Source organism: Megalobrama amblycephala, linkage group LG14 (genome assembly GCF_018812025.1).
Source record: "Megalobrama amblycephala isolate DHTTF-2021 linkage group LG14, ASM1881202v1, whole genome shotgun sequence".
NCBI classification, from domain to species: domain Eukaryota; kingdom Metazoa; phylum Chordata; class Actinopteri; order Cypriniformes; family Xenocyprididae; genus Megalobrama; species Megalobrama amblycephala.
Genome location: NC_063057.1, coordinates 8,690,727 through 8,714,868, shown reverse-complemented (window position 1 = coordinate 8,714,868; position 24,142 = coordinate 8,690,727). Strand labels below are relative to the sequence as shown.

Sequence of the window (24,142 nt, the reverse complement as noted above, 5' to 3'; positions counted from 1 at the left end):
AAATGCATACTTTTCCATCGCCTTCATAACCTGGGTTGCACACACATATTCTCCTTCCTGGGAGAGTACGCTTGCACGTGGCATGGACAGAGCAGCCACCGTTGTTCTCTGCACATGCATCCACCGCTTGGGTTGGAAATGACACCATATGTTATTTCACCATTTGAAATCATTGGCTACAGCAGATATTTAAGTGTTTTAAAGTTGAGAAGCTTACCTGTACAATATGTGCCATTGCCCTGAAATCCTGCAGCACAACTACAGTAATTTGTGTTGTCCAGTACGTTTACCAAGCAGCTACAACACACATCCAACACAAGTTAACTCGCATTCAATATAAATGCATTATTTAAAGACCAAAGAATGTATGGATGTCACAAAAACAAGTGGGGATCAATTCACAAAAAATTAAAAAGCAAGTGCTCTACCAATTGTAGATGAGGAAAATTAGCAACAGGTGTATGCCTGTTTAGAATTTTTTTTTTTCCTAGATACATTGGTTTTATTTACCAATTTGACTGATTTCAAACCACTCCCTCAATTAGAGGGTACACCTGTTGCTAATTGTAAAGATTCCTCTAAAAGACACTGTTTGCCTAAGAAGCTGATGTCTGATTAAGGCCTTGAAGGTGGGTGAAACAACTTTAAAAGAAATAAAGCTCAAGTTTATATTTGAAGAGTAAGTATTGTTTTTTGTTTGTTCATTTTTTTTTTTTTAAAGGTCACATTTCATCCCAATATTTTTTCTGAAAGCAAAGACTTTTACAATGTCATGAAAGATTCCCATTTCAAGTAAATGATTATATGATAAGAAATATCAGCATATTAGAATGATTTCTAAAGTAATAATGATTGGAAGAAAATTCAGCTTTGTTTTCACAGGAATAAATTGCATTTTAAAAAATATTCAAATGGAAAAGTTCTTTTAAATTGAAGTTTCACAATGCCAATTTTTAAGATTTTTTTTTTTTATTTTTTATTTTTTTTATTTAAATTGACTTTATGATATGTTTCCTTGAATTCTTAGAAATGTAATGTAAAACAGTGAAATATAATATATATAATGCCAATAATGTTTTGGGGCTGTGGCATTTTTGTGATGGTAGTTCTGAATGATTACCATATTCCTACACTATGGTTTGTACATGTTATTACAAGGTACATCAAAATAACATTGTTTTAACTTAACCATATTATAGTGCAGTGGTTCTCAAATCTGTCCTGGAGTACCCCAGCACTACACATTTTGTATGTTTCCCTTTATCTGACACACTAATTTCAGATCTTGCAGTCTCTACTAATGAGCTCATGAGTTGCATCAGGTGCGATAGACAAGGGAGACATACAAAATGTGCAGTAGTACTCTAGGACAGGTTTGAGAACCACTGTTATAGTGGGTATTTTGAAAGCAAACTTACTTGGCACTGCTGTGGCACTTTCCTTTGCACATATCTGATGTAATAGCTGAAAATAGTTAACACATCTTCATTTTTATTTACAGATTACAATATATTTATATATACTCTAATGGTGAAAAGCATCCAAAATGCTTTTTTGGGCAAGTGCATGTATGAGTGCGACAGATGAGAATCATACCAAAAGCACAGTTTATTCCTCTCCAGCCCAGATCACAGGTGCAGCTGCCGTCTCCATCCACATTGTCTTTGCAGCGCCCGTTGACACACTTACACTCTAAATAGTGCATATTGCATGAGATAACTGTTCACAGAGTATGCAGAGTATGTGCAAGTATGAGCTTTTAAATATCCGATACCTTGATCACAGTGAATTCCATATTTGCCAGCTTGGCAAGAGTCGCATGCAGTGCCGTTAAAACCTTGGTTGCACTGACAGACCCCTGTTCCATTGATCCCATCTACACACACACCATTGCCAAAGCAGGGCTGACCTTCTGACCCCGGACACTTCTCGCAGTTGACGCCATAATACCCTGCACAACACTTTCTTTCCTGTGAATAGAGAGAGAAACTTTTATATTTATATACATTTTTTCCTTTCTGAACTCCAAAAAGCTCCTGCCGCTTGTGGATATGCAATAATAAATGTGAAAAGTTAATGTATAATGTACATACAATGTTCACTTTCTCACAAGAAACTTTACATCCAATGGTCAGCAGTGTCTCTTCATGATACACTCGACTGTACATGCATCTTCTCTTTGGCCTCATCTGAGAATAAACAATGAATAAGAATCATTTTTACCCAACCCAGTTAGTGCACTAGTGGTGTCAAAATACCGACTTCTGTAGTGTCGGTACTGAAATTTGAAATTTGCCCCTAGCATTTTAAGCTCTGTTGAGCAGATTCTTAATCACTTCTGATTGGCTACAATGCTCAACGCTTCAAAAATAGACATCTTTGACACTTTTCACCGAGTAGTTACACAGATACATACGGGAGTGTTTGAAAGCAGGCATCTATCAGCGGATCCCTAATATACCCGCTGATAGATGCCTGCTTTCAAAAGCTCCCGTGTGTATCTGTGTAAGCTTGGTGAAGCGACTTGGTACCGAAGTCGGTACTTTTGCCATCACTATAGTGCACTACAAAGGGGATTTAAACCAGGTTTCAAGGGGAATTAAAATCTGTTTTGTTAAATCTATTAAACAGAACTTAATAAATAAAAATATTAATTTCTAAAATATCAATATTTCACATAAAAATTACAAAACTGATTACGTCTCAAACTGAAATGCCAATCAAACTGATATCAGACAATATAAATGAAGTTTTAAAATAAGAGATTTGTTATTTTAAAGTTTGGGTATAAAAGTGAAAATGACCATCTCTTAACATTAAATACTGCCGTAAGCATTTTAGCACCACTTTATGTTCACACACCAGTCGTTTTGTTCCTGAAGGGCAAGGTTTCTCAGTAGGGTGGAAACAGTCCATGCAGCGTCCCTACAGACACAACATACATATTTAAAATGCACACTTGAAGGATAAAGAAGAAAATGAGCAGGTTAAATAGATATTTCACCGTGAAAATTTTGTAGGTAGCTCTGTCACAGCGGTTGTTGGGGATGCTCAGGACAGCAGACAGAGTGTGGATTACCCCTTTACTGGTCTCTATATCGGTCACGTTCACCTCAGCCTCATTTACAAGCAACTATGACAGAGAAATCCCAGATATATCCATGACTGAACATTTAATTTACTGTATCAGGTTGACTTAAATAATTTAGCCATTACTTACTTTCTTATCTTGCCGGAAAATTCCCAGTTGGTACGAGAAGCCAAGCATAGTATCTTTATATAGTCCATCCACCAAATCTCCATCTTTTAGAGTCTCATTCATTATAATGTGATACTGGGTCACATTTAACTCCTAGGAACACACACACAAAATCCATGACACAAGTATGAGATACTATATACTTCACACCACTTATAACCATTAAGGCTTTGTATATTTGTGTGTTTGTATGATACCAGTGACTCCTTGCCCGTTCTTCTGAGGTATTCTTGGATTGCGCTGTCTGTCGGAGCAAACACAGTAAAGCCCGTAGACTCCTCCATTTCTTTAGTCAGGTTGTGATTCTGGATAAATGCAAAATAAGTACAATTCAGAAACAACACTACAGTCCAAGAGGCAAGCCTACAAGACTGGACACTCACCAAGAGAGAGCTGCGGAAAAGAGAGAGATCAGACCTCTGCCTCAACACCTCCAGTAAACCTTCACTCATCTGTCGCTCAGGGATCAACACCTGGAGAGAACAACAGTGGCATATTTCTTCAATCAATTTGTTCTGCATTTGTGTGTGCATATTCACACAAAATCATTTCTTCAATAAGTTTGGACTTTATTTTAAATTTAGGATAAAAATGAGAAACCACACACTTTTTGCATGACAACTTAATTAAACAACTTGTATGCAATTTGTAGTAAATAAGACTCAAAATTGCACTTGAGAACAATACTGAAAGACTCCACAGGCTTACTTTGTCAATAAGATGTATAACTCCATTCTTTGCTGCCATATCTCCAAAAGTTATTTTTCCTCCTGCAACTATGGTTGTCTTGATAAAAAGAGAGAGAAAAACACAGAATGATAAACAAAATGTCATAACAGAGTTCAAAGACAGACAAAATCCCACTGGGGGTAATGTTAAAGATAAGATGTTTCCCTCTCACTTCATTGGTTGAGGAAACAGGAAGTGTCCTTTTTAAAAGGGAAACCAGTCGTGGGGATGGGGAGGCACAAAGATCTCCAAGAGCAAATATCCCAGAAACTATGTGATTTCTGTGAGAGAAAAAACAGCTAGTTGTTGCTAGTTAAAGGAGTGAAAGAAGGACATTGCAATGTGACAAATTAGCTGATGTGTTTGCATGACCACACTTACTTTACAAGACTTGGAAGATTACCACGGGTCATCCAGAAGTCTTTGTCGTCTTTATTCAGTTTCTCTGTGGCTTGAGCCGATGGCACAAAGAGCGTGAAATTTTCTGCCTCCGACAGTAGTTGAGAAAGATCTGCTCGCTATGGAATATTCCAGAACTTATTAGGAACCCAAACAACATTTATACATGTTTGCTCTATTTTTGCTCCAAAAACTGACATTACTGAATGAATCATTGTTGTTAAACAAATTAAAGGAGTGAATGATTCAATGACTCACTCATTTAGGTTCTGAATGAATCAGTGGTTGCCTACAAAAATCGCATACTTCCCTTCTATATAGACATAAAAGTGTAGGCAAAAGTACTCGGATGACCTACTACTTCCGGCGAGATTCTTAAGTCTGCATATGGTGGACGCTTTACTATCCCATGAGGCCATGGGAGAGGATTTGTGAATTGCAGTGAAGCGACACAACTGACGCTGGTAGGTCACATGACAGTGACAACATGGCAAATGTAGTATGTATGGATTACATTCATACTATACACATTCACACTATATAGAACATACTTTTTTAACACTAGCGAAGTACTTATTCAAAATAAGTACCTAACTCAGGAAGAGAGTATGCAATTTCAGATGCAACCAGTGTTTTTTCACAGAAGTGAATGATTCATTGACTCACTAATAAAGAGTCAATTGTTGCCACCTGCTGGTGTATGATGTAACCTGCAGAAAGAGTAAATAAATAAATTTAAAACTCACAGCAATCCAGAGGTTAAATTCTTGAAGATCTGGGTTTGTTGCCACCTCCTACAAAAACAAAATGAAACAGAAGAATATAAGAAAACTTATGATATTAGGTTATATAAATATTGTTTTGAAGTATTAGCAGTTCAAAAATTGCATATAAATTTGTGCCTGACCTCTGCATAACCACATCAAAAAGTATCCAACAATATCACACAGTCATACCATACAAAGTCACATACGGTACCTGTGCTAGTGTACCATAACAAATTTTTCCGTCACCATCGTAGCCGTCCTCACACACACACTGCCATCCACCTGGGCTCAGAAACTTGCAGGTGCCCTATGGGAAAATGGGAAGACAAAAGAATGCAGCTGACATGCATACATTGCATGTAAAGATGTGTGCAGGTGTGTGATGATTTGTTCAATCACTGACCAGGAAATGGCATCCACCCTTCTGTTCCACACACTGATTGACAGGTTCGCATTGCTTCCCGTTTCCATGGTAACCACTTTTGCAAGCACAATCACTCTAGGGAGAATATCAATCATCAAAAATAATGTGAATTCAGGTAGACGGGGTTTGGGAATCACAGCGACTACTCTCACCTGTCCTGGGCCCACATATATACAGGTGGCATCGGGGTGACACCCTCCTCTGGTTGGATCCAGACAGTTATTGATGGCCTGGCACTCATCTCCATCCTCCCTCCAGCCACTCAGACACTGGCATGTGTGTGTACCTGGACCGGTCTTTATGCATTTGGCCTGAGAGTAAACGAGAATAAACACATCATTCATGAAATGATACATAATACACAAGCACACAGATCCATTCCACTTACGTTGACGCTGCAGCCTCCGCGATGTGGTAAAGCACACGGATCGCTCTCAATGCACATGTATCCATCCCCTTGGTAACCAGGCTTACATACACACCTAAAATAAAACAATGCAACAAGAATAAGCCATATACTACTGACATTTCCTCTCTTAAATCCTTTTTTTTTGTTTTTTTTTTGCAGCAAAAAAACCCTAAATATGATCACCTTGTAAAGAACTCCCTTCCTACAATTAAAAAAAAAAGCTATACATGTAAGACTCATTTATATGTGTGATAATAAAAAAATAAATAATTATTAATTCTGGACATTCTAATAATAATGGTATTGATAATAATTTAGATATATACAGTATATCTTTTTTTTTACTTTTTTAAATATTGTTTTTTTTTTCTTTAAAAGGGTAAAAAACAGTGTAATCTTAAAAATGAGATAATTAAATCTGAACATAATAATAATTAATTCAAATTTATTTGTATGTAACTTATGTATGTAACTTTTCACAGTAAATGTTGGTCTAAAGCGACTTTTTCTTTTTTACTTTTTATATATATATTTTTTTTCTTTAAAAGACAGTCAAAAAACAAACAAACAGTGTAATATTAAAAATTAACTCTGGCCATAATAATAATAATAGTAATAATAATAATCATTATTATTATTAATTTATTTGTATAGCACTTAAATATCAGATTAAAACACTAAATATTGGTCTAAAGCATTTTCTTTTGTACATTTTTTAAATATTTTTTTATTTGAAATTTTGCCCCCCTTCGACCCCAACGGTCTCCAAACCCCAGTATGAAATTTCTATGCCTAAAGTATAAAATTTAATAAATAAATGCAGCAGAGGTGATTTCTGTGTCTGTCCCTCTCTTAAACATGGAAGAACGTAGAACACTCACGTGAACGCTCCATTATTGGACACACAGTTTGCGTGGGCATGGCAGGGCTGGTTGGGCCCGCATGACTGGGTCTGCTGCTCACAGAACTCTCCAGTATAACCGTCTTTACAGGAACCCTGCTTACATTTACCGCTGGCCTCTGGATGGTTATCACACACACCGTGTATGCATCCACAAGCTGGTGTTAGGGAGGGACGCAAAGAAAACATTGTTACTAAACATCTGGAGTATTCCCAATCCCTGTTCAATAAAATAAATTCATACTTTTGTCACAAAATGGGCCATATTTGTTAGAGTCTGCACAGTATTGGCAGCGTGATCCTTTGAAATTGGGCTCACACTGGCACGTGCCATTTCCATTGATGCCATCTGAGCACTACAACAAATGAAAATACAGTTATGACACCTGAAAAATGCTGAACTGTACAGTATGAGTGTATGTGCGTGGGGTTTACCTTCCCATGAGAGGAACAGGGGGCGGTGTAGCCACCTGGGCATGGGGAACAGTCCGGTCCAAAAAAACCTTTACAGCAGCGAGGGGTCTGGTCAAGACAAATAATGGCTTATTTGATCGGATCAGATTGACCAGCAAAACTAGATGGAGTTGCAAACCCTGTCACATGCTCTGGTTTGAATATATTAAATATAGAGAAACAAATACTCACAGTCTTTGTTTCATTGCAGAAGAGGTTACAGCCAAGGGTTGGTATGCTCATGCCAAAGGAATCCTTTCTGAACACACAGCCTCTGGAGAAAACATCCTGAGTATGAGGAGTCAAAAAAGGAGAGACAAAAACAAAAAAAAATTTGTGTACAATTTCACTTTAATTTAACACCAGCCTGATACAAAGCTCTAGTGAGACTAAAAGGTAGCAAGGTTTTATTTAACTTATTTTTTAGCTTTACTGTATTAAATTATAGCATGCACTAATGGTCATTGCTGAACAGGTTACCAGTGATTCACCAGTTGGACAGGTAGATCTGGAGACAAGTGTACAGCTAACACATGGACCCTGTGATAAACAGAAGAGAAAACATACCCTCTCGTGTCAGTTTGGTAACTAGGGCTGCGTACAAAATTCAATACTCTCTGAATAGGTACTTAATTTGAATAAGTAATTGCTTCACGACCATTAAAAAGTATGTTCTATGTAGTATAAATGTAATTCAGACACTACTACATTCACCAAGTTGTCATTGTACATTGTATGCACACTACAGAATCTCACCAGAAGAAGTAGGTCATCCGGATACTTTTTGCCTACTCTTTTATGAATACCGTGAATTCGGACATACTACTCGTCACATAATGTTTTTCGCATACTATATAGTAGGGAAGTATGCGATTTCGGATGCAGCCAATCACTTCTTGAAAATGAATGGCATATCTATTGTATGTATAAATACAATAAACAACTTTAAAGGTGCCCTAGAACTTTTTTTTAAAAGATGTAATATAAGTCTAAGGTATCCCCTGAATGTGTCTGTGAAGTTTCAGCTCAAAATACCCCATAGATTTTTTTAAATTAATTTTTTTAACTGCCTATTTTGGGGCATAATTAGAAATGAGCCGATTTCAGGTTGCGGTCCCTTTAAATGCTTGCGCTCTCCGCCTCCTCCCGAGCTCTCGACTCTATCACAGCATAAACAAAGTTTACACAGCTAATATAACCCTCAAAATGGATCTTTACAAAGTGTTCATCATGCATACTGAATGCATGCATCGGATTATGTGAGTATTGTATTTATTTGGGTGTTTACATTTGATATTGAATGAGTTTGAGGCTATGGTCTGTGGCTAACGGCTAACATTACACACTGTTAGAGAGATTTATAAAGAATGAAGTTGTGTTTATGAATTATACAGACTGCAAGTGTTTAAAAATGAAAATAGCGACGGCTCTGGTCTCCGTGAATACAGTAAGAAACGATGGTAACTTTAACCACATTTAACAGTACATTAGCAACATGCTAACGAAACATTTAGAAAGACAAAATATCTTTATAGATCTTTATAGATCTATAGATATTTTTATCTATATAGATAAAAATATCATGATATCATGGATCATGTCAGTTATTATTGCTCCATCTGCCATTTTTCGCTGTTTTCCTTGCTTGCTTACCTAGTCTGATTATTCAGCAGTGCACATCCCGACGTTCTGCCCTTGTGTAATACTAACTCCCCTTGTGTAATGCCTCAATCATGGGCTGGCATATGCAAATATTGGGGGCGTACACCCCGACTGTTACGTAACAGTCGGTGTTATGTTGAGATTCGCCTGTTCTTCGGAGGTCTTTTAAACAAGTGAGATTTATATAAGAAGGAGGAAACAATGGAGTTTGAAACTCACTGTATGTCTTTTCCATGTACTGAACTCTTGGTATTTAACTATGCCAATATAAATTCAATTTTTAATTCTAGGGCACCTTTAAAGATATTGGGTCCTATTTTAATGATCTAAGTGCATGGCCTAAAGCACATGGCGCAGGTGCATTTATGGCGTGTCCGAATCCACTTTTGCTACTTTAACAACGGAAAAAATTGTACAAAAGGGTTGTACCTAGTCTCTTAATGAGTCATGGGTGTGTTTTGAGCGTAACATACAATAAACCAATCAAAGTGTCAACTTCCATTCCCTTTAAAGCCAGGTGCACTTGCACCATGGCAGATTGCTATTAACATGGCGGAATATACTAGACATCCTCATCCTGACGAGTCAGTTTAAATACACGTGTGTATTGCCACGATTGGTCAAATAATTAGCCAATTTCATTCATCATTACTGCAAATAAGTTATTCTGATACATGCAATGACTATCTATTATGACATGTAGGCATTTTTATCTTTATGTACACAATAATAATCTTTTACATTGTAATCCTTTTGGCATGTTTGTGTGCTGTTGTGTGTTCCTGTGTGTGTAACAAGCAGAGTGTTCGCGCCTTGTGCACCTGCCTATAGTTGTATTACTAACGCCATCTTTAAATAACAAAAAATAATAATAATACTGCGCCATTGACTTTAGACCAGGTTTTTGTTGGTCAATGACACAGTCATTTTCAGTTGCCTCAAAATAGCAACAAGCCAACAATGCACCTAAACACACCTCGTTTTCAGACCAGCACGCCCATGGGCGAACAGATGGCCGTGATTGCATTTGTTATTTAAACAACGTGGGCGCTGGACGTGAAAATGATAATTGTGTCGGGCTGAAACTAGCAAAAAACACTTGCATCATGCCTGGCGTCGCATTGCGCCGGGTGTATGACAGGGCCCGAAGTGTGTAATTTCTGTTGTTTCCTTACAGGTTTCTTAAACACTGCCCCCCTCTGGCATTGTTCAGGTAGCACCACCACATTACAGCAAGTCAATATTTGAATGGTTTATTCTCAGTTAAAACTGGGACAGTAGGTGGTTTTTTGACATAGAAATACCTTTAAGACAGAAAGGTGTATCTGTATCTACAGCTAAACAGCTATGGTTGGTCAACACAAGTGGAGATACAGCTTACCTTATAAATATTGGTTTCTTTGGTGTCACACCTGTGAGGTAGGATGGGCTCTATGGACGGAGGAATCAGAAGCCCCTCCAGTGAATGAAGACGGCCGTTCTTTGCTTCAACGTCCAGTTCCAGCACCGATTCCCCATTGACCAGGATCTGCCCCTATATGTGATAGAACCAGTGGTTTTATAATACAATAAATCACAATTAAATTTCATTGCATTATATTCAGTAGCATCATTTTTAGTGGCTGTATGGTGTCATTTACTCTCGAATTTACTCTCAAATTCATGCTTAACTTTAGTAATAGTACAGTACAATTTTATTTTGCAACAAATTTATTTTGCTTAAACTGTGTTTGTGTTGTCTGTCTTCCAAATTAATACCACTTTTGATGGCCACTGAAATAAACGTGCTTAAATATGGTGCTGAAATATTACTTCATTAAATACACGTGTGGATTTGGGTGTATGTCTGAGCAACGCACATGTGAAACAAATATTTTGTATTTCATCGGAATTTAATGAATGATTATCACTCACAGCAGTCGTCACATTAAATGTCAGGACCTGGCCTGCCATGGTCACAGCACGAGGGTTCGACACGATGAAGCTGGCACTCAGCTGTGCATAGATATGACAGACAGTACCTAATCAATGATGATCTAGAAATGGATTTGTACAAACATATATTCACACACATCTACACACAAACCTGAGAAGAGGACACTATGTGATTGCGCATCAGTTCAAGTAACTTTGTCTTACCCTAAATTGGGAGAAATGAAAAGAAAATGTAAAGTGATGGTTATGTGACTGGACAGAACATAATTAAAAAGCTGATATATTTGCACTGTACCTCCTCAGAGGTAAGAAAGTCTAAATAGCCAGGCTTCAGGAAGGTAAAGGCTATATTTGTTGGAGCAAATAATGTATAAGGTCCATCTCCTTCTAAAACAGTTGCTACGTTGGTTTTCTGAGAAACAGAAATAACAAAGAGGTCAGGAATTTAAACAAAAACAAAACAAAGAATCCTGAAAAAAAGTATCACAGTTTTCACAAAAATATTAAGCAGTATAACTGTTTTCAACACTGAAAATAATAAGAAATGTTCTGAAGGATCATGTGGCACTGAAGATTGGAGTAATGGCTTATGAAAATGCAGCTTTGCCACCAAGGGAAATTTATTATATTCTAATATATATATATATATATATATATATATATATATATATATATATTCTAATATATATATATATATATATATATATATATATATATATATATATATATATACACACACTTTTTTAAATTGTAATAATATTTCACAATATTTCTGTTTTTACTGTATTTTTTGATCAAAACAGTTAAATGTCTTAAAGTTTAATATAGTTTAAAACTCTGTTACCTCAAGCAGAGACTTAAACTGAGAGAACTTTCCATTTTTTGAGAGAATCTGCAACAAGTTTTCCTGAAAATAAGAGATAAACAAATTGGCCCTCCTAACAAAAACAACATTTTTTGCAACCAATTTGCATGTAATACACTGAATATGGCATTTAGGTAACACAAATTTCCAAGAAATCCTTCATCTTCACAAACCTCTGTCTCGCTTATCACAGTAGAAGGAACTGCATCCATCAGCTTATCAACCAAATGAATTATTCCATTCGAGGCAACGATGTCTGGCTCCACAAGCGTTCCTTTCTTACGGCTACCATGGAGACGGATTTTCACCTGCTCTGCCTTTATAATAAAAGTTTGCCAGTTTCAGACACAATCTAATGATTCTCTATCATCATAATACACACACACGCACACACACACACACACACACACACACACACACACAGTGAAACATAAACAGATCTGAGCAGGAAAGAGTTCAGGAAAGAAACAGGATATGATTGTATCTTGCATTTGTACATCCTTGAAAACAACTGGGACATGCACACACGATCTGCATTCAATCACCTACATCTGTCATTGATTCGGCAGCCATGCCGGTCAGAGTATAGACGAGGATTCCCTTCTTCAGAGAGTCAGAATTCACCTCTCCCGCAACCATGTGCAGCTTAACAAGATAGCGAGCTCTCATCTCGTTAGCTAGCAGGGTTTTCACCTGAAACAGAAGCACGCTTTTAGCATTTGTTTGAATGTATTAGATAGATGTGTCATATGTGGGTATTTGTGTTGTCTAACTCACAGATGTGCCCTTAAAAGCCTTGTTCACTGGCACGAATACAGTAAACGGTCCAAGGGAGGTCAGGGGCCACAACATGACTTTATCTGAAACAGCAGAAATAAATTTAGCATTATATATGTCAACCTCTTTTGTCTATTTGTATTTATCCCAAGCAACATTTCAGGTAATGTTGATACTCTGGGGCCTGGTTTCACAGACGGGTCTTAGATTATGCCAGGATTACTGTAGGCTTTAGTTCAATTAGGATATTTAAGTAGCTTTTATAAACATGCCTTAGAAAAAAAATTACTGGTGTGCATATTGAGACTATAGAAGCTTGTTTGCGCCACTAAATAAAAAATAAAAAAGGTAATTGCGAGACTTTTCCTCCCCACAATTGCGTTTACATCTCGCAATTCTGACTTCTTTTCTCAGATTTGTGAGATACTGTATAAACTCGCAAATGCGAGATATACATTCACAATTGTGAGAAATAAAGTCAGAATTGTGAGTTATACACAATTTTGGGATATAAACTCGCATTTGAGAGAAATAAAGTGAGAATTGTGAAACATAAACTTGCATTTCTGACTTTTTTCTCACAATTCTTACTTTTTTTCTCTGAAATGTGAGTTTATATCTCACAATTCTGACTTTATAACTCACAATTCTGACTTTATTATAAAGCCAGAATTTGCTATAAAGCCAGAAATGCGAGATATAAACTCGCAATTGTGAGAAAAAAGTTTAGTTTATACTTTTATAATTTATACTTGCCAGTTTATATCACACAATTCTGACTTTATAACTCGAAATTGTGAGTTTATATCACACAATTCTGAGAAAAAAGTCAGAATTGCGATATAAACTCGCAATTGTGAGAAAAAAAGTCAATTGCGATACTATAACAATTTCAAGTTTATAGCACACAATTCTGACTTTATAACTCGAAATTGTGAGTTTATATCATGCAATTTTGAGAAAAAAGTCATAATTGCGAAAAAAGTCGGAATTGTGAGATAAAGTTGCAATTACCTTATTTTTTACAGTGGTGGAACAAGCATGGCACTGACATGTCAGTACAAGTTGCTTTCAGTTAAAACGGTTCAAATTTACATTTTTGTCTGGGACTAGGCTTAAGCCTTGTCTGTGAAACTGGGGGTGTTTGCATACTTTATTACAGATGAAGCAGATTAGATGCTTAAACAGTGTGTTTGTGCTGTCTGTCTTCCAAATTAATCCCACTTTGATTCATATTTTATTATCTAATGCAATGGCATTCATGCAGTGTTTCTCAAATGCCCAAATATGTATATACAAGAATAAAGTTCTACATAAGCCTATGGTAGTATTTAAAAACCAATAAAATGGGGTATATATGTTTTATCAGTTTTATTTCGATAAACATGACACATAAAAACACAGAATAAACATGCAACACAGCCAATCGTGAAACAGCTGTGTTGTCATTGGAGCTTGTGCAGCTACTCTGAAGAAGCTGTGCTGATTGAGCCAGCTGACTGCTCTTCATTTGCTCTTGCGATACTTTGATCGGATACGTCCAAGTGACATGGCATGAGTGACATCTCAAGTCGGACAAAACTTCTAACCGGCATACATGATACAATTCAGATGATGATTGGAATGCGCAATGCTGAATGAAGTCAAACACACCTAATATCTTTAAAAATGGTGAAAACCTAATAATTCACTCACTGAATAGTGTGATAGCACTGGAGAGCTGACCCTTCCACTCCCCTCCTGGCTTTGAATTCAAGTCTTGCAACTGCTGAATTATGTTCCCAAAGCATATTTTTCCATTTCCAAGGTAACCGTCAAGGCACTTACATCTGAAATGTTTGCAATCGAAGGCATAGTTTTGAATATGTGAAAAAGAGTGTGAATAAAAAAATCAATCAAACAATTGAAAATTGTCACCTACTCAACTGTTCCTGGTTCCACTGTGGCACAGGTGGCGTATTTATGGCAAGAGTCTGGTTTGCACATATCTTTTATACTGCAGCCCTTCCCTTCCACAAACTTCTCAAACCCCTCCAAACACTCACAATGAGCCTGTGGAAAACAGCAGAATTGTGCAAACCATAATCAATGCAATCGGTATATTTAAGTTGCTCAGATAAGTCTGTTACAGTGTTTGAACACACACAAACACACCTTTCCAGGGCTGTCATATACACAGCGCGTAGAGCCAGATGTGCAGTTGCCCAGGTTAGTCTGGCAGGGGTCGATGGGCATGCAGACACGGCCGTCGCCACTGTAGCCTTCTGTACACGTGCAGACATGCTGGTTCGGCCCAGTATGCGCACATGCTGCATTTGCATGGCATACACCTCTCAAACAGGGGTTAATTGCTGCATAGACAATGTGACAAAGGAAAACAATAGATTTTGTGAGATCACAAACCTCCTCTGCTGAAATTAACAGATTAAACCAGTACAGTATACATTTCTATGCTGGCCTGATATGGTTTATAGTGTTTATTGCCGGTTTGCTGCATAATATAAAGATTTTAGAGTTTTGTTGCTTTTAGTAGCCTGTTGACCAATAAAAGTTGACAAAATAAACTTTAGTGTGTGTGTATACATGTAAAAGTAACAGTGAAGACCAGTGTTGGGGTAATGCATTACAAGTAAATTGAGTTACATAATCAGATTACTTTTTCAAGTAACTAGTAAAGTAAAGCATTACTTTTTAAATTTACAATTTTTCAAACAAGTAACACAAGTTACCTTGTTTTCACATGTATTAACTGACAGCTCTCCTGTCTCAATGTTGAGAGAAATTGTAAGTAAATGAAGAGGTGTTTTGTGTGCTGTGTAAACATGATAGTTATTGTAGTTCTCGCAAGTATGCATTTCCTTTGAGCCTGAGGCTTATTCATTTAACTTTTGGTGTGAAAGGGCCTTAACATTTGCAAAAAAAAAATAGAACTTTTTTTGTTGTTATTAAAAAACAAACATGCAAACCTATCCCAGGTGAGAAAAAGAAACGCAAAAGTAATGTAACACATTACTTTTCTTAAAAAGTAAATAAGTAGCACAATTAGTTACTTTTTTAGGGAGTAACGCAATATTGTAATGCATTAATCTTAAAAGTAACTTTAACCCAACACTGCTGAAGACTTTTACGTTGTAGAAATAAATTCTAATTCAAATGAATGCTGTTCTTTTGAAAGTTCTTTTCATCAAAGTCCACTGAAAAAATTTATCATGGTTTCCACAAAAATATTAAGCAGCACAACTGTTTTTAACATTGATGATAATAATAAGAAATGTTTTTTGAGCACCAAATCAGCATATTAGAATGAATTCTGAAGGATCATGTGACACTGAAGACTGGAGTAATGATGCTGAAAATTCAGGATTGCCAACACAAGAATAAATTACATTTTGAAATATATTAAAACAGTAAAAAGAAAAAAGTTTATATTAGTAATATTTCACAAAATGTTATTGTTTTTACTTTATTTTTGATCAAATAAATGCAGCCTTAGTAAGCATAAAAGACTTTCAAAACATTATAAAAATCTTTCCCTGACAGAAACAGTGTCGGCCCTGATCCGGCCCACATCTGGTCCGAATCTGGGCCACACTATGTTGTTGTCTGGGTATATGTTGTATAACTCATACAGATTCATTTCAAATGTCAGCTTAGCTTTAACAAACCTTTATTAGCTTGATCATTACTCACATGTACATTGGACTCCATCACCTTGATAACCAGGTTTGCACCTGCAATTAAGCTGCCCTGTAGACATGTCCTCAACACAACGAGAATCTGGCCCACACCGCAGAGCAGCACATGCTGGGAGCTCTGAAAAGAAAAAAATACATTAATTTATGCTGCTTTAATATCCAATGTCACATGTCCCTGTTGAAAAAAACTGCATATGCTAGTTAGGTATGTTTTGAAGCATGGCACTGAAGCTGGTCAAGTGCTGGTCCTAACCTGATCCTAAGTAACAAGCTCCAGCTCAGGACCAGCTTATAAACATCTCATGACCAACTAAGGACCAGCATAAACCAGCTCAAACCAGCAGCCATGCTTCAAAACATACATAACCAGCATATGCTGGTTTTTTCAACAGGGGTATCGTATACAAACACAATAATGATCCAAGATCTTACCTCGGTCGCACTCTATGCCGGTGTACCCAGACAGACATGTGCATTCTCCTGTGCCTTGCATGCCGCTGTCACATATGCCATTCTTGCAGCTACACACTGAATAACACATGCAGCAGTCAGGGCACAGTTTCAACACCAACAAGAACCAAATTAATTAAGCCTCCTAAAGAATAAAATAGGCTTCTTACCATTACTGCACTTGGTTCCATATAAGTTTGCTTTACACTCCTCGCAAGCTGTTCCTCTAAACCCTGGCTGCAAAAGCACCCAAAAAATCACAACAACAGTCTGCTTGATTCAGACAGAGCAAGAAAAGGAAATGAAACTTACTGCGCATGTGCAAGTCCCATTGCCCCCTATACCATCAGAGCAGACTCCATTATTGTTGCATGGGGTCGCCGCTGATCCTGGACACTCTATTGAAAGAATAAAGGATGCCTCTAATTATATTATAAGACATTTAAAGTGAAGATATCTCTTAAACTTTCAGTTTCAATCAGATAAAATGGCCAACTTGGAGATATCAATCACACATTGATCAGTTGAGCATGGCAATAACAACTCATAGATCATGTATTTTGATTCCCAGGGAATGCATGAAAGTAAGTCAATAAAGTGTCACTAGAACAATGTTATATATTTCGTTGACTTGTGTACTTACATTATCCCAAATGTTTCCAAGAATGTTTAAATCCAGAGAAATAAGCAATTTTAACCAGGACATGGACCATGCGTCACATATCAATTACATCATACCAGCGTTCTCCCCTGATTTCCAGTTTTATTTTGTAGAAACCATGGAAACACCAACGATGCTTTCTATTTATTTATATTATGTGTTTTATTAGACAGGTGAGCAACTGTTTGGATATATTCATCAACAGAAAACGAATCATTGTTATATAGCTCAACAAAGTAAGTCTTATTGTTTAAATCTTGTTTTCTTAAATTACAGCGAGTACCATGTTTTACCATGCCTAATATCCATCTAGCTTACTGCAGTGTGCAACAAGTGTCTCATAGGAGCCGCCGAGCGAACACACAGAATAACATTACAACAACTTTCAACACACAAATGTATCTAATATGATAAGCAGCGCTGCTTTACCCCACATACGATTGACCGGAAGAAGCGGAAGCGCTCATCTGTGGCATAGTAACTCACTCTTGTCTCTCATTAGCAATCGCTCCAGCGGCCTCGTTCCCCTACAACGACTTTCAGCTACACCCTGCTTCATACTAGAGAAATGTTAATAAATCTTTAATACATTAGCTCATCCATGAATAGGATTTCTGCCCAAGTCTCATCGGATTCTTTTTCACTGGCTGTATTATCACGCTACACCCGTTTTGAATAAATGACCTCTAGCGGTAAAAAAATTACATATTGTGCCTTTAACATTAATTAACATGAATAAACTATGAGAAGTATATTTTTACAGCAGTATTAACCGAAGTTAATGTTAGTAAATAAAAATACAATTGTTCGTTGTTTGTTAATGTTGTTCACAGTGTTCACAGTTGTCCTTGACATTAACTTAGATTAATAAATGCCATAGAAGTATTATTATTATTATGTAGTTAATCTTAGAGCTTTGTTGAGGCTGATTTGAGATCAATAAGTTTGCGTGAGACTGATTTGGGTGCAAATGTTTGCTATGACTATTCTGCGTTCAGTTTGAGTTCAGTTTTCTAGGACTGATCTGGGTTCAGTGGGTTTGGGGTGGTAGGGTCTCTGCAAGAGGATATGAGTTAGCAGAGTTCCTCTGTTCTTCAAACAGCCCCTCGTCTCTTCCACTGACCCTCACTCTTCTTTTCCTTCCCGCCATTGTCAGTTTGGCCACATAATCCTGACAAAATCCCTTCAAAATCCTTCCCGGCAAATCACACACACATAGACACACCGGGCACAGACGTTTCACCACAAATAAAAATCACGCTAGCAGCATATGCAGACAGTTACTCATGATCAGGCAAACTTTCTGCACATTCTTCACATTTTCTGCACTTACTGTGAAGAAAAATTGGTAACACTTTACAAAAGTCCTATTTGTTAACAGTAATTTTGAGGAATTGTAGATAGATCCAACCTAATCCCACAGGAAATCGTAACTATTTTACAAGGTGATAATTTTGTATGAATTCGTACACTGTTAATGTATGATTTTAGAAAGAAAATACGCATGCATAAAGGTCCTCCCCTAAATCTACTTGGGAGAAAGCAGATTAAATGAAATCATACAAATGAAATTGTAAAAATTCACACCAATTTGCCAAAACATAATGTAGTTACAAATTGCCATGAGACTGTGTTAGTGGATCCAAGTACCAATTTCAAATAAACAAGTTCAAAACAGTGACTATACATCTCCAGAAAACTGTTGCTTTCTGCTATTCAGATTGTTGGGCAATCTAGTTTTGGATTTGTTAAATATGAAATCAGATACAGGAAAAAAAAAAAAAAATGCATTTCCTCTCATAATGCTTTACTAAGCTTTCATAATGCTGACCCGTCTCATAGACGCAAAGGTCAAATCATTTAACTCTTAAAGAACAATGCAGGAAGTTCTGCTGAAAAGAGACCAAAGAAACCAAGACAACAGACGTTAACTTAAGTGCTTGACTCAGCGAACTCATAGTGGGATCTGTGTGAGTGCTGACAGGGAGAGGAAATGCTGGAAATGAGACCTCCACAGCCTGTTGGTCAGCACATTCCAGCTGTACGGAGGCACAGATCTGGCATATCCCTCTCAGAGGGAAGGAAGTACACAAATCCCTTGTTCCACAGCGACTCAAAACTTCCTCTCATAGTGTGTGACAAGACACACAATAATATGTCACATGACAGTTTATATGTAATGGATGTACAGCTCCCACAGGAAAAACAACTGTGAGAAACAAGACCGTCATGGTCTCATAATCACATAAAATGTTAAAAATGGATAAAGTGTGCCTCCAAAATATCAACAACTGTAGAAGGTCACATTCATGCATATAGGATTTATATCCCTAGTCAAAAATTCCAAAAAGAAAGCTAATAGAATTCCTTTCGTAATTTGGAAGCGATCCTAAAGGATCTTATTGGGATAAAATAAGAAGTCACATTAGATCCTGCTGGATAAACAAAAATTCCGACTCCCTAGTTTATTTCTTCTGGAAGTTCAGTTTATCCAGTTGGATCATATTTTATTTTTAGAGGATGGTGGCTTTTAATGATCATATTATCTCATTACAATCCCTTGGGATTGGTTTTGACAGAATTATTAAGAATCGTCATTAAAAAATGTATTAATTACTGATAGAAATTCTATTAGCATTCCTTCAGGAATGATAATATTAAAATGATGTTTTTCTACTTCTTTTTCCAAGAGGATCCATGCTTCCCCTTATTTGCGTTTCAGATTTGCGGTCACATTAAGTTCCTGTCCAACTCTTCCGATCAAAATATTCCCTCAGTGTATCTTCCCTCACAGAATGACGGAAATACCAAATGCCATTTAAAATGTGTTAGATAATCAGATAAGAACATAACATTCGCTTTTGGGCCACATTTATCTGGTTATTGACGTCATAGGTCTTCTACGGAACAGACTTCGAACACAGTTCTACACAAACAACCACTTGCAGTGAAACTCAAAACTCACCAATGCAGTCATTGCCCCAGTAACCTGGACAGCACCGGGGTTCCACCGTGTCTTTGTAGCACTCATACCAACAGCCCGCAACAGACAAACCAGATGTGATTTCATACCTAGACACATATAGAGAAATTATTGTGCAATTATTGGCTCTGTATTCATGCTATATAGCATAACCTTTTGTTTATGCGCAAAAATGTATTTTCCAATATTACTGTTTTTACTGTATTTTTATTTTTAAAATGCAGCTTTGGTAAGCATAAGAGACTTACATTAAAAATCTTTACAATTACAAATGAATTACATTTAAAAATTATGATTACAATAAAAAAATCTGGATAATTCAAAGTCTTTTTACTCCTTTACAATCTAACAATCCAATCAATTACCAACATACAAAATCAAGACCTGCCCAACATATAAAAACTATAAGAAGTTGCTTTATAAGAAGTTTTTTATACTGAGATAATTACACTTAGTTTTTGTTCATTAACCATATATTTCATACCCTAGCCAGCAATTGCAGTGCTGTGCGATTATGAAAACTTCTGTTTACCCCTCCTCCTCCCCAGTGCCACCTGTAGAGATCTGCTACAGGGGTTTTAATATATTCTTGCAGCAGCATGTCTTTTATGTATGATATTTTAACTAAGCTGAACAAATTCTTGTATTTGCTCAGCAGCAAAGCAGATCTAATCCTCCAAAATCAAGCATATACATTACACGCTGTCATGACTGAAACACACTGTGTACTGTACCTGCAGTCTTTTGTGCTTTTCCCTGGTGGTTTCTTGGTGTAGCCAATGGGACAATTCACCAAAGACGTTATCGAGCAGGAATGACACTTCCCTTTAGTCACCACCTGGATGTTCTGATCACAACGGTTCTGACCACACACACACACACACACACACACACACATAGAATATTAGTTTTCACAGCAAAAAAGAGAGTGTTCAGCGCTGACTCTTACAGAAAGGCAAATGTTCATATGGCATATCATGTGTTTTAAAAAAAAAAAAAAACAATAGAGTTGGAAAACACACTGGATCTTAACACCTGTCACGGATTTTCCAAGGAGATTTACCTGATTCGTTCATGACTTTACAGCTGGCCAGTGACATTCTCAGGATTATTTTACCCAGCATTCCACGGGGCATGTCAAACGATACATGTCAAATCAGGGAATTTCAAACTCAGGAACTGCTTATATAATTCACGTATCTTCAAGCACTACATTAACCACATTTTTTTCAACTGCAAGCACAGAAATGTAAACATTCTCTTACTAAATATAGAGAAAGTATCCTTGCAAACTGCCTGGTATATATAGGCCTCTATGTAAACAGTGAACGGAAGTAAAGCGAGCTGTGATATTCCCCAGATTTCTACTGATTAACCTTGGAAAGCATATCAGTACAAATTGCACAACAGGAAGCAGACCAAAACAAGCTGCTCTATCTACTAACTGCAAATTATATTTCCTGTTCAAAATACTTGATGTTGAAAAATATTTGTTGAAAAATTTTTACAATCAATCTAATGTCACATTTAAACACCCATATTATATGCATGCTGCACGAGTATGTGTGTGAATCTCACCTGTGGTGTTGCACCAGTCTCCCCGAGTATCTCAGTCCACAGCAGTAGGATCAAACCTCCACAGATTGAGTTTAAGATAAGCTTCATGGCAATAATACTTTCTATTTCTCGCTCACTCTTTCTTTCTGGCTCTCTGAGGTCCTTCGCCAGACTGTGGCCACACAAGTTGGCCTTCTGCCTTTTCAACAGTTCCTTTCTCTCTCTCTTTCCTGTACCACATCAACATGAGAGTCAGAGGGCGACACCTTCCCCTAAAATTTCAGACACAAACCTAAATCCATTTCACATTACATATAAACCCTTTACACTTTCATTAACCTGTACACCAGAAAAAGACATTAAACAGACAAAAGATTATACATGATGTTGTGTTCAGATGACAAGTGCACAGCAAATAAAAAGCATATTTCAGTTTTTTTTTATTTTATTTTTTTTTATTGTTTTTCAGAACAATTATATACGCATTCTTAACCTTCATACTTTTCATTTCCAGGTTACAAAGCATTTTATCCTGGGTGTGACCTGAAGCATGAAAATTGAACTTTTTTTTGGTTCCAGAAATCTTATATCAATTCATTATAATAAAATATTATATTATATTTATGCAGTTTTTTGAGGATTTCTTTGGCATTTTTTATTTACCTATAAATGATTAGATTTCACCAATAGTATTAATTTATAGTAAGCAACTTTGCCTGTGAAGTAAAATCACATAGGATATTAAGACTGCATTTTGTGTGTGTATATATATATATATATATATATATATATATATATATATATATATATATATATATACATATAACTATTTTAATATATTTTATTACCTATTTATATATATATATATATATTTTTAAAACAAGAAACAAAACTATTTTATATATAGTTTTTGATCTTTGATTCAAAAAATTCACAAAATCCTAACCTTTCATTGAAGGAAAACAGTTGAAAATGGGGGGAAACTCACATTATGAAATAAATGTTTTTCTCCAATACATGTTTGCCACAATTATTGGCACCCCGAGAAATTCTTATGAGTAAATTATCTCTGAAGTATATTCCCATTCATATTTAAATTTTTTTTAGCACACCAGGGTAACTAGGAGCATGAAATTGCCCAGCCATGACTTCCTGTTCCACAGGAATATAAACATGAGGAAACACAAATGCCAAATTCCTGTAATCATTCATCACAATGAGTAAAACCAAAGAATATAGTTCTGATGTGCAGCAAAAGATTGTTGGGCTTCACAAAATAGAAAGTGGCTGTAAGAAAATACCTAAAACATTGAAAATCCCCATTTCCACTATCAGGGCAACAATTAAGAAGTTCCAATCAACTAAAGATGTTACAAATCTGCCTGGAAGAGGACGTGTGTCTAAATCGTCCTAATGTGAAGTGAGGAGGAAAGTTTGAGTGGACAAAGACTCTCCAAGGATCACAGCTGGAGAATTGCAGAGATTAGTTGAGTCTTGAGTCTCAGAAAGCCTAAAAAGAATTATCAAACAACACCTACATCCCCACAAGATGTTCGGGAGGGTTTCAAGAAAAATCCTCTGCTCTCATCCAGAAACAATCTCCAGCATATTCAGTTGTCAGTCAAGACTGGAACTTCAAACGGGACCGGCTTCTATGGTCAGATGAAACTAAAAATGAGCTTTTTGGCAGCAAACCCACCAGATGGGTTTGGTGCACACATGGATAAAAAGTACCCCATGCCCACGGTTAAATATACTGCTGGATCTTTAATGTTGTGGGCCTATTTTTCTGCTGGAGGTCCTGGACATCTTGTTCAGATACATGGTATGATGGATTCTATAAAATACCAACAGATAAATCAAAACCTGAAGCACCAGCATGGAGCTGGAATCTGAAGGATCTGGATAGATTCTGCATGAAGGAATGGTCTCTGATCTCTTGTCAGGTGTTCTCCAAACTCATCAGGCATTATAGGTGAAGACTCAGAGCTGTTATCTTGGCAAAAGGAGGTTGCAAAAAGTTTTGAATAAAAGGGTGCCAATAATTGTGGCCAACGTGTTTTTGAGAAAAACATTTATTTCATAATGTAAGTTTCCCCCCACTTTCAATTATTTTCCTTAAATGAAAGGTTATAATTTTGTGAATTTTTTGAATGAAAGATCAAAAGGATAAACAATGCAGATTTATTTTCACAGCTGCTTTTGCTCATATTTAC

General features: G+C 36.6%; 1 protein-coding gene across 1 annotated transcript in view; it reads right to left on the bottom strand.

The window, feature by feature from the left end:
* The window catches only part of stab2 (stabilin 2), a 36,483-nt gene extending 14,280 nt beyond the window's left edge, over positions 1-22,203 (bottom strand). Inside the window, exons 1-42 of the mRNA XM_048157384.1 lie at positions 21,948-22,203; positions 21,104-21,231; positions 20,352-20,458; positions 17,038-17,123; positions 16,896-16,962; positions 16,708-16,803; positions 16,271-16,393; positions 14,735-14,931; positions 14,502-14,632; positions 14,276-14,409; positions 12,581-12,663; positions 12,353-12,496; positions 11,977-12,120; positions 11,783-11,845; positions 11,234-11,350; positions 11,090-11,143; positions 10,918-10,998; positions 10,385-10,537; positions 7,822-7,881; positions 7,534-7,629; positions 7,324-7,410; positions 7,133-7,244; positions 6,869-7,046; positions 5,967-6,060; positions 5,731-5,889; positions 5,558-5,653; positions 5,366-5,461; positions 5,134-5,181; positions 4,370-4,506; positions 4,161-4,269; positions 3,968-4,045; positions 3,643-3,732; positions 3,457-3,564; positions 3,221-3,352; positions 3,005-3,133; positions 2,863-2,925; positions 2,094-2,189; positions 1,775-1,970; positions 1,597-1,692; positions 1,419-1,464; positions 218-297; positions 1-126 (exon numbers count right to left, since the gene is read on the bottom strand). Coding sequence (XP_048013341.1) covers positions 1-126; positions 218-297; positions 1,419-1,464; positions 1,597-1,692; positions 1,775-1,970; positions 2,094-2,189; positions 2,863-2,925; positions 3,005-3,133; positions 3,221-3,352; positions 3,457-3,564; positions 3,643-3,732; positions 3,968-4,045; positions 4,161-4,269; positions 4,370-4,506; positions 5,134-5,181; positions 5,366-5,461; positions 5,558-5,653; positions 5,731-5,889; positions 5,967-6,060; positions 6,869-7,046; positions 7,133-7,244; positions 7,324-7,410; positions 7,534-7,629; positions 7,822-7,881; positions 10,385-10,537; positions 10,918-10,998; positions 11,090-11,143; positions 11,234-11,350; positions 11,783-11,845; positions 11,977-12,120; positions 12,353-12,496; positions 12,581-12,663; positions 14,276-14,409; positions 14,502-14,632; positions 14,735-14,931; positions 16,271-16,393; positions 16,708-16,803; positions 16,896-16,962; positions 17,038-17,123; positions 20,352-20,458; positions 21,104-21,231; positions 21,948-22,034 — 4,507 coding nt within the window. The 5' untranslated portion in view covers positions 22,035-22,203. The remainder of the gene's footprint in view (positions 127-217; positions 298-1,418; positions 1,465-1,596; positions 1,693-1,774; positions 1,971-2,093; positions 2,190-2,862; positions 2,926-3,004; positions 3,134-3,220; positions 3,353-3,456; positions 3,565-3,642; positions 3,733-3,967; positions 4,046-4,160; positions 4,270-4,369; positions 4,507-5,133; positions 5,182-5,365; positions 5,462-5,557; positions 5,654-5,730; positions 5,890-5,966; positions 6,061-6,868; positions 7,047-7,132; positions 7,245-7,323; positions 7,411-7,533; positions 7,630-7,821; positions 7,882-10,384; positions 10,538-10,917; positions 10,999-11,089; positions 11,144-11,233; positions 11,351-11,782; positions 11,846-11,976; positions 12,121-12,352; positions 12,497-12,580; positions 12,664-14,275; positions 14,410-14,501; positions 14,633-14,734; positions 14,932-16,270; positions 16,394-16,707; positions 16,804-16,895; positions 16,963-17,037; positions 17,124-20,351; positions 20,459-21,103; positions 21,232-21,947) is intronic.
* Positions 22,204-24,142: the final 1,939 nt, after the last annotated feature.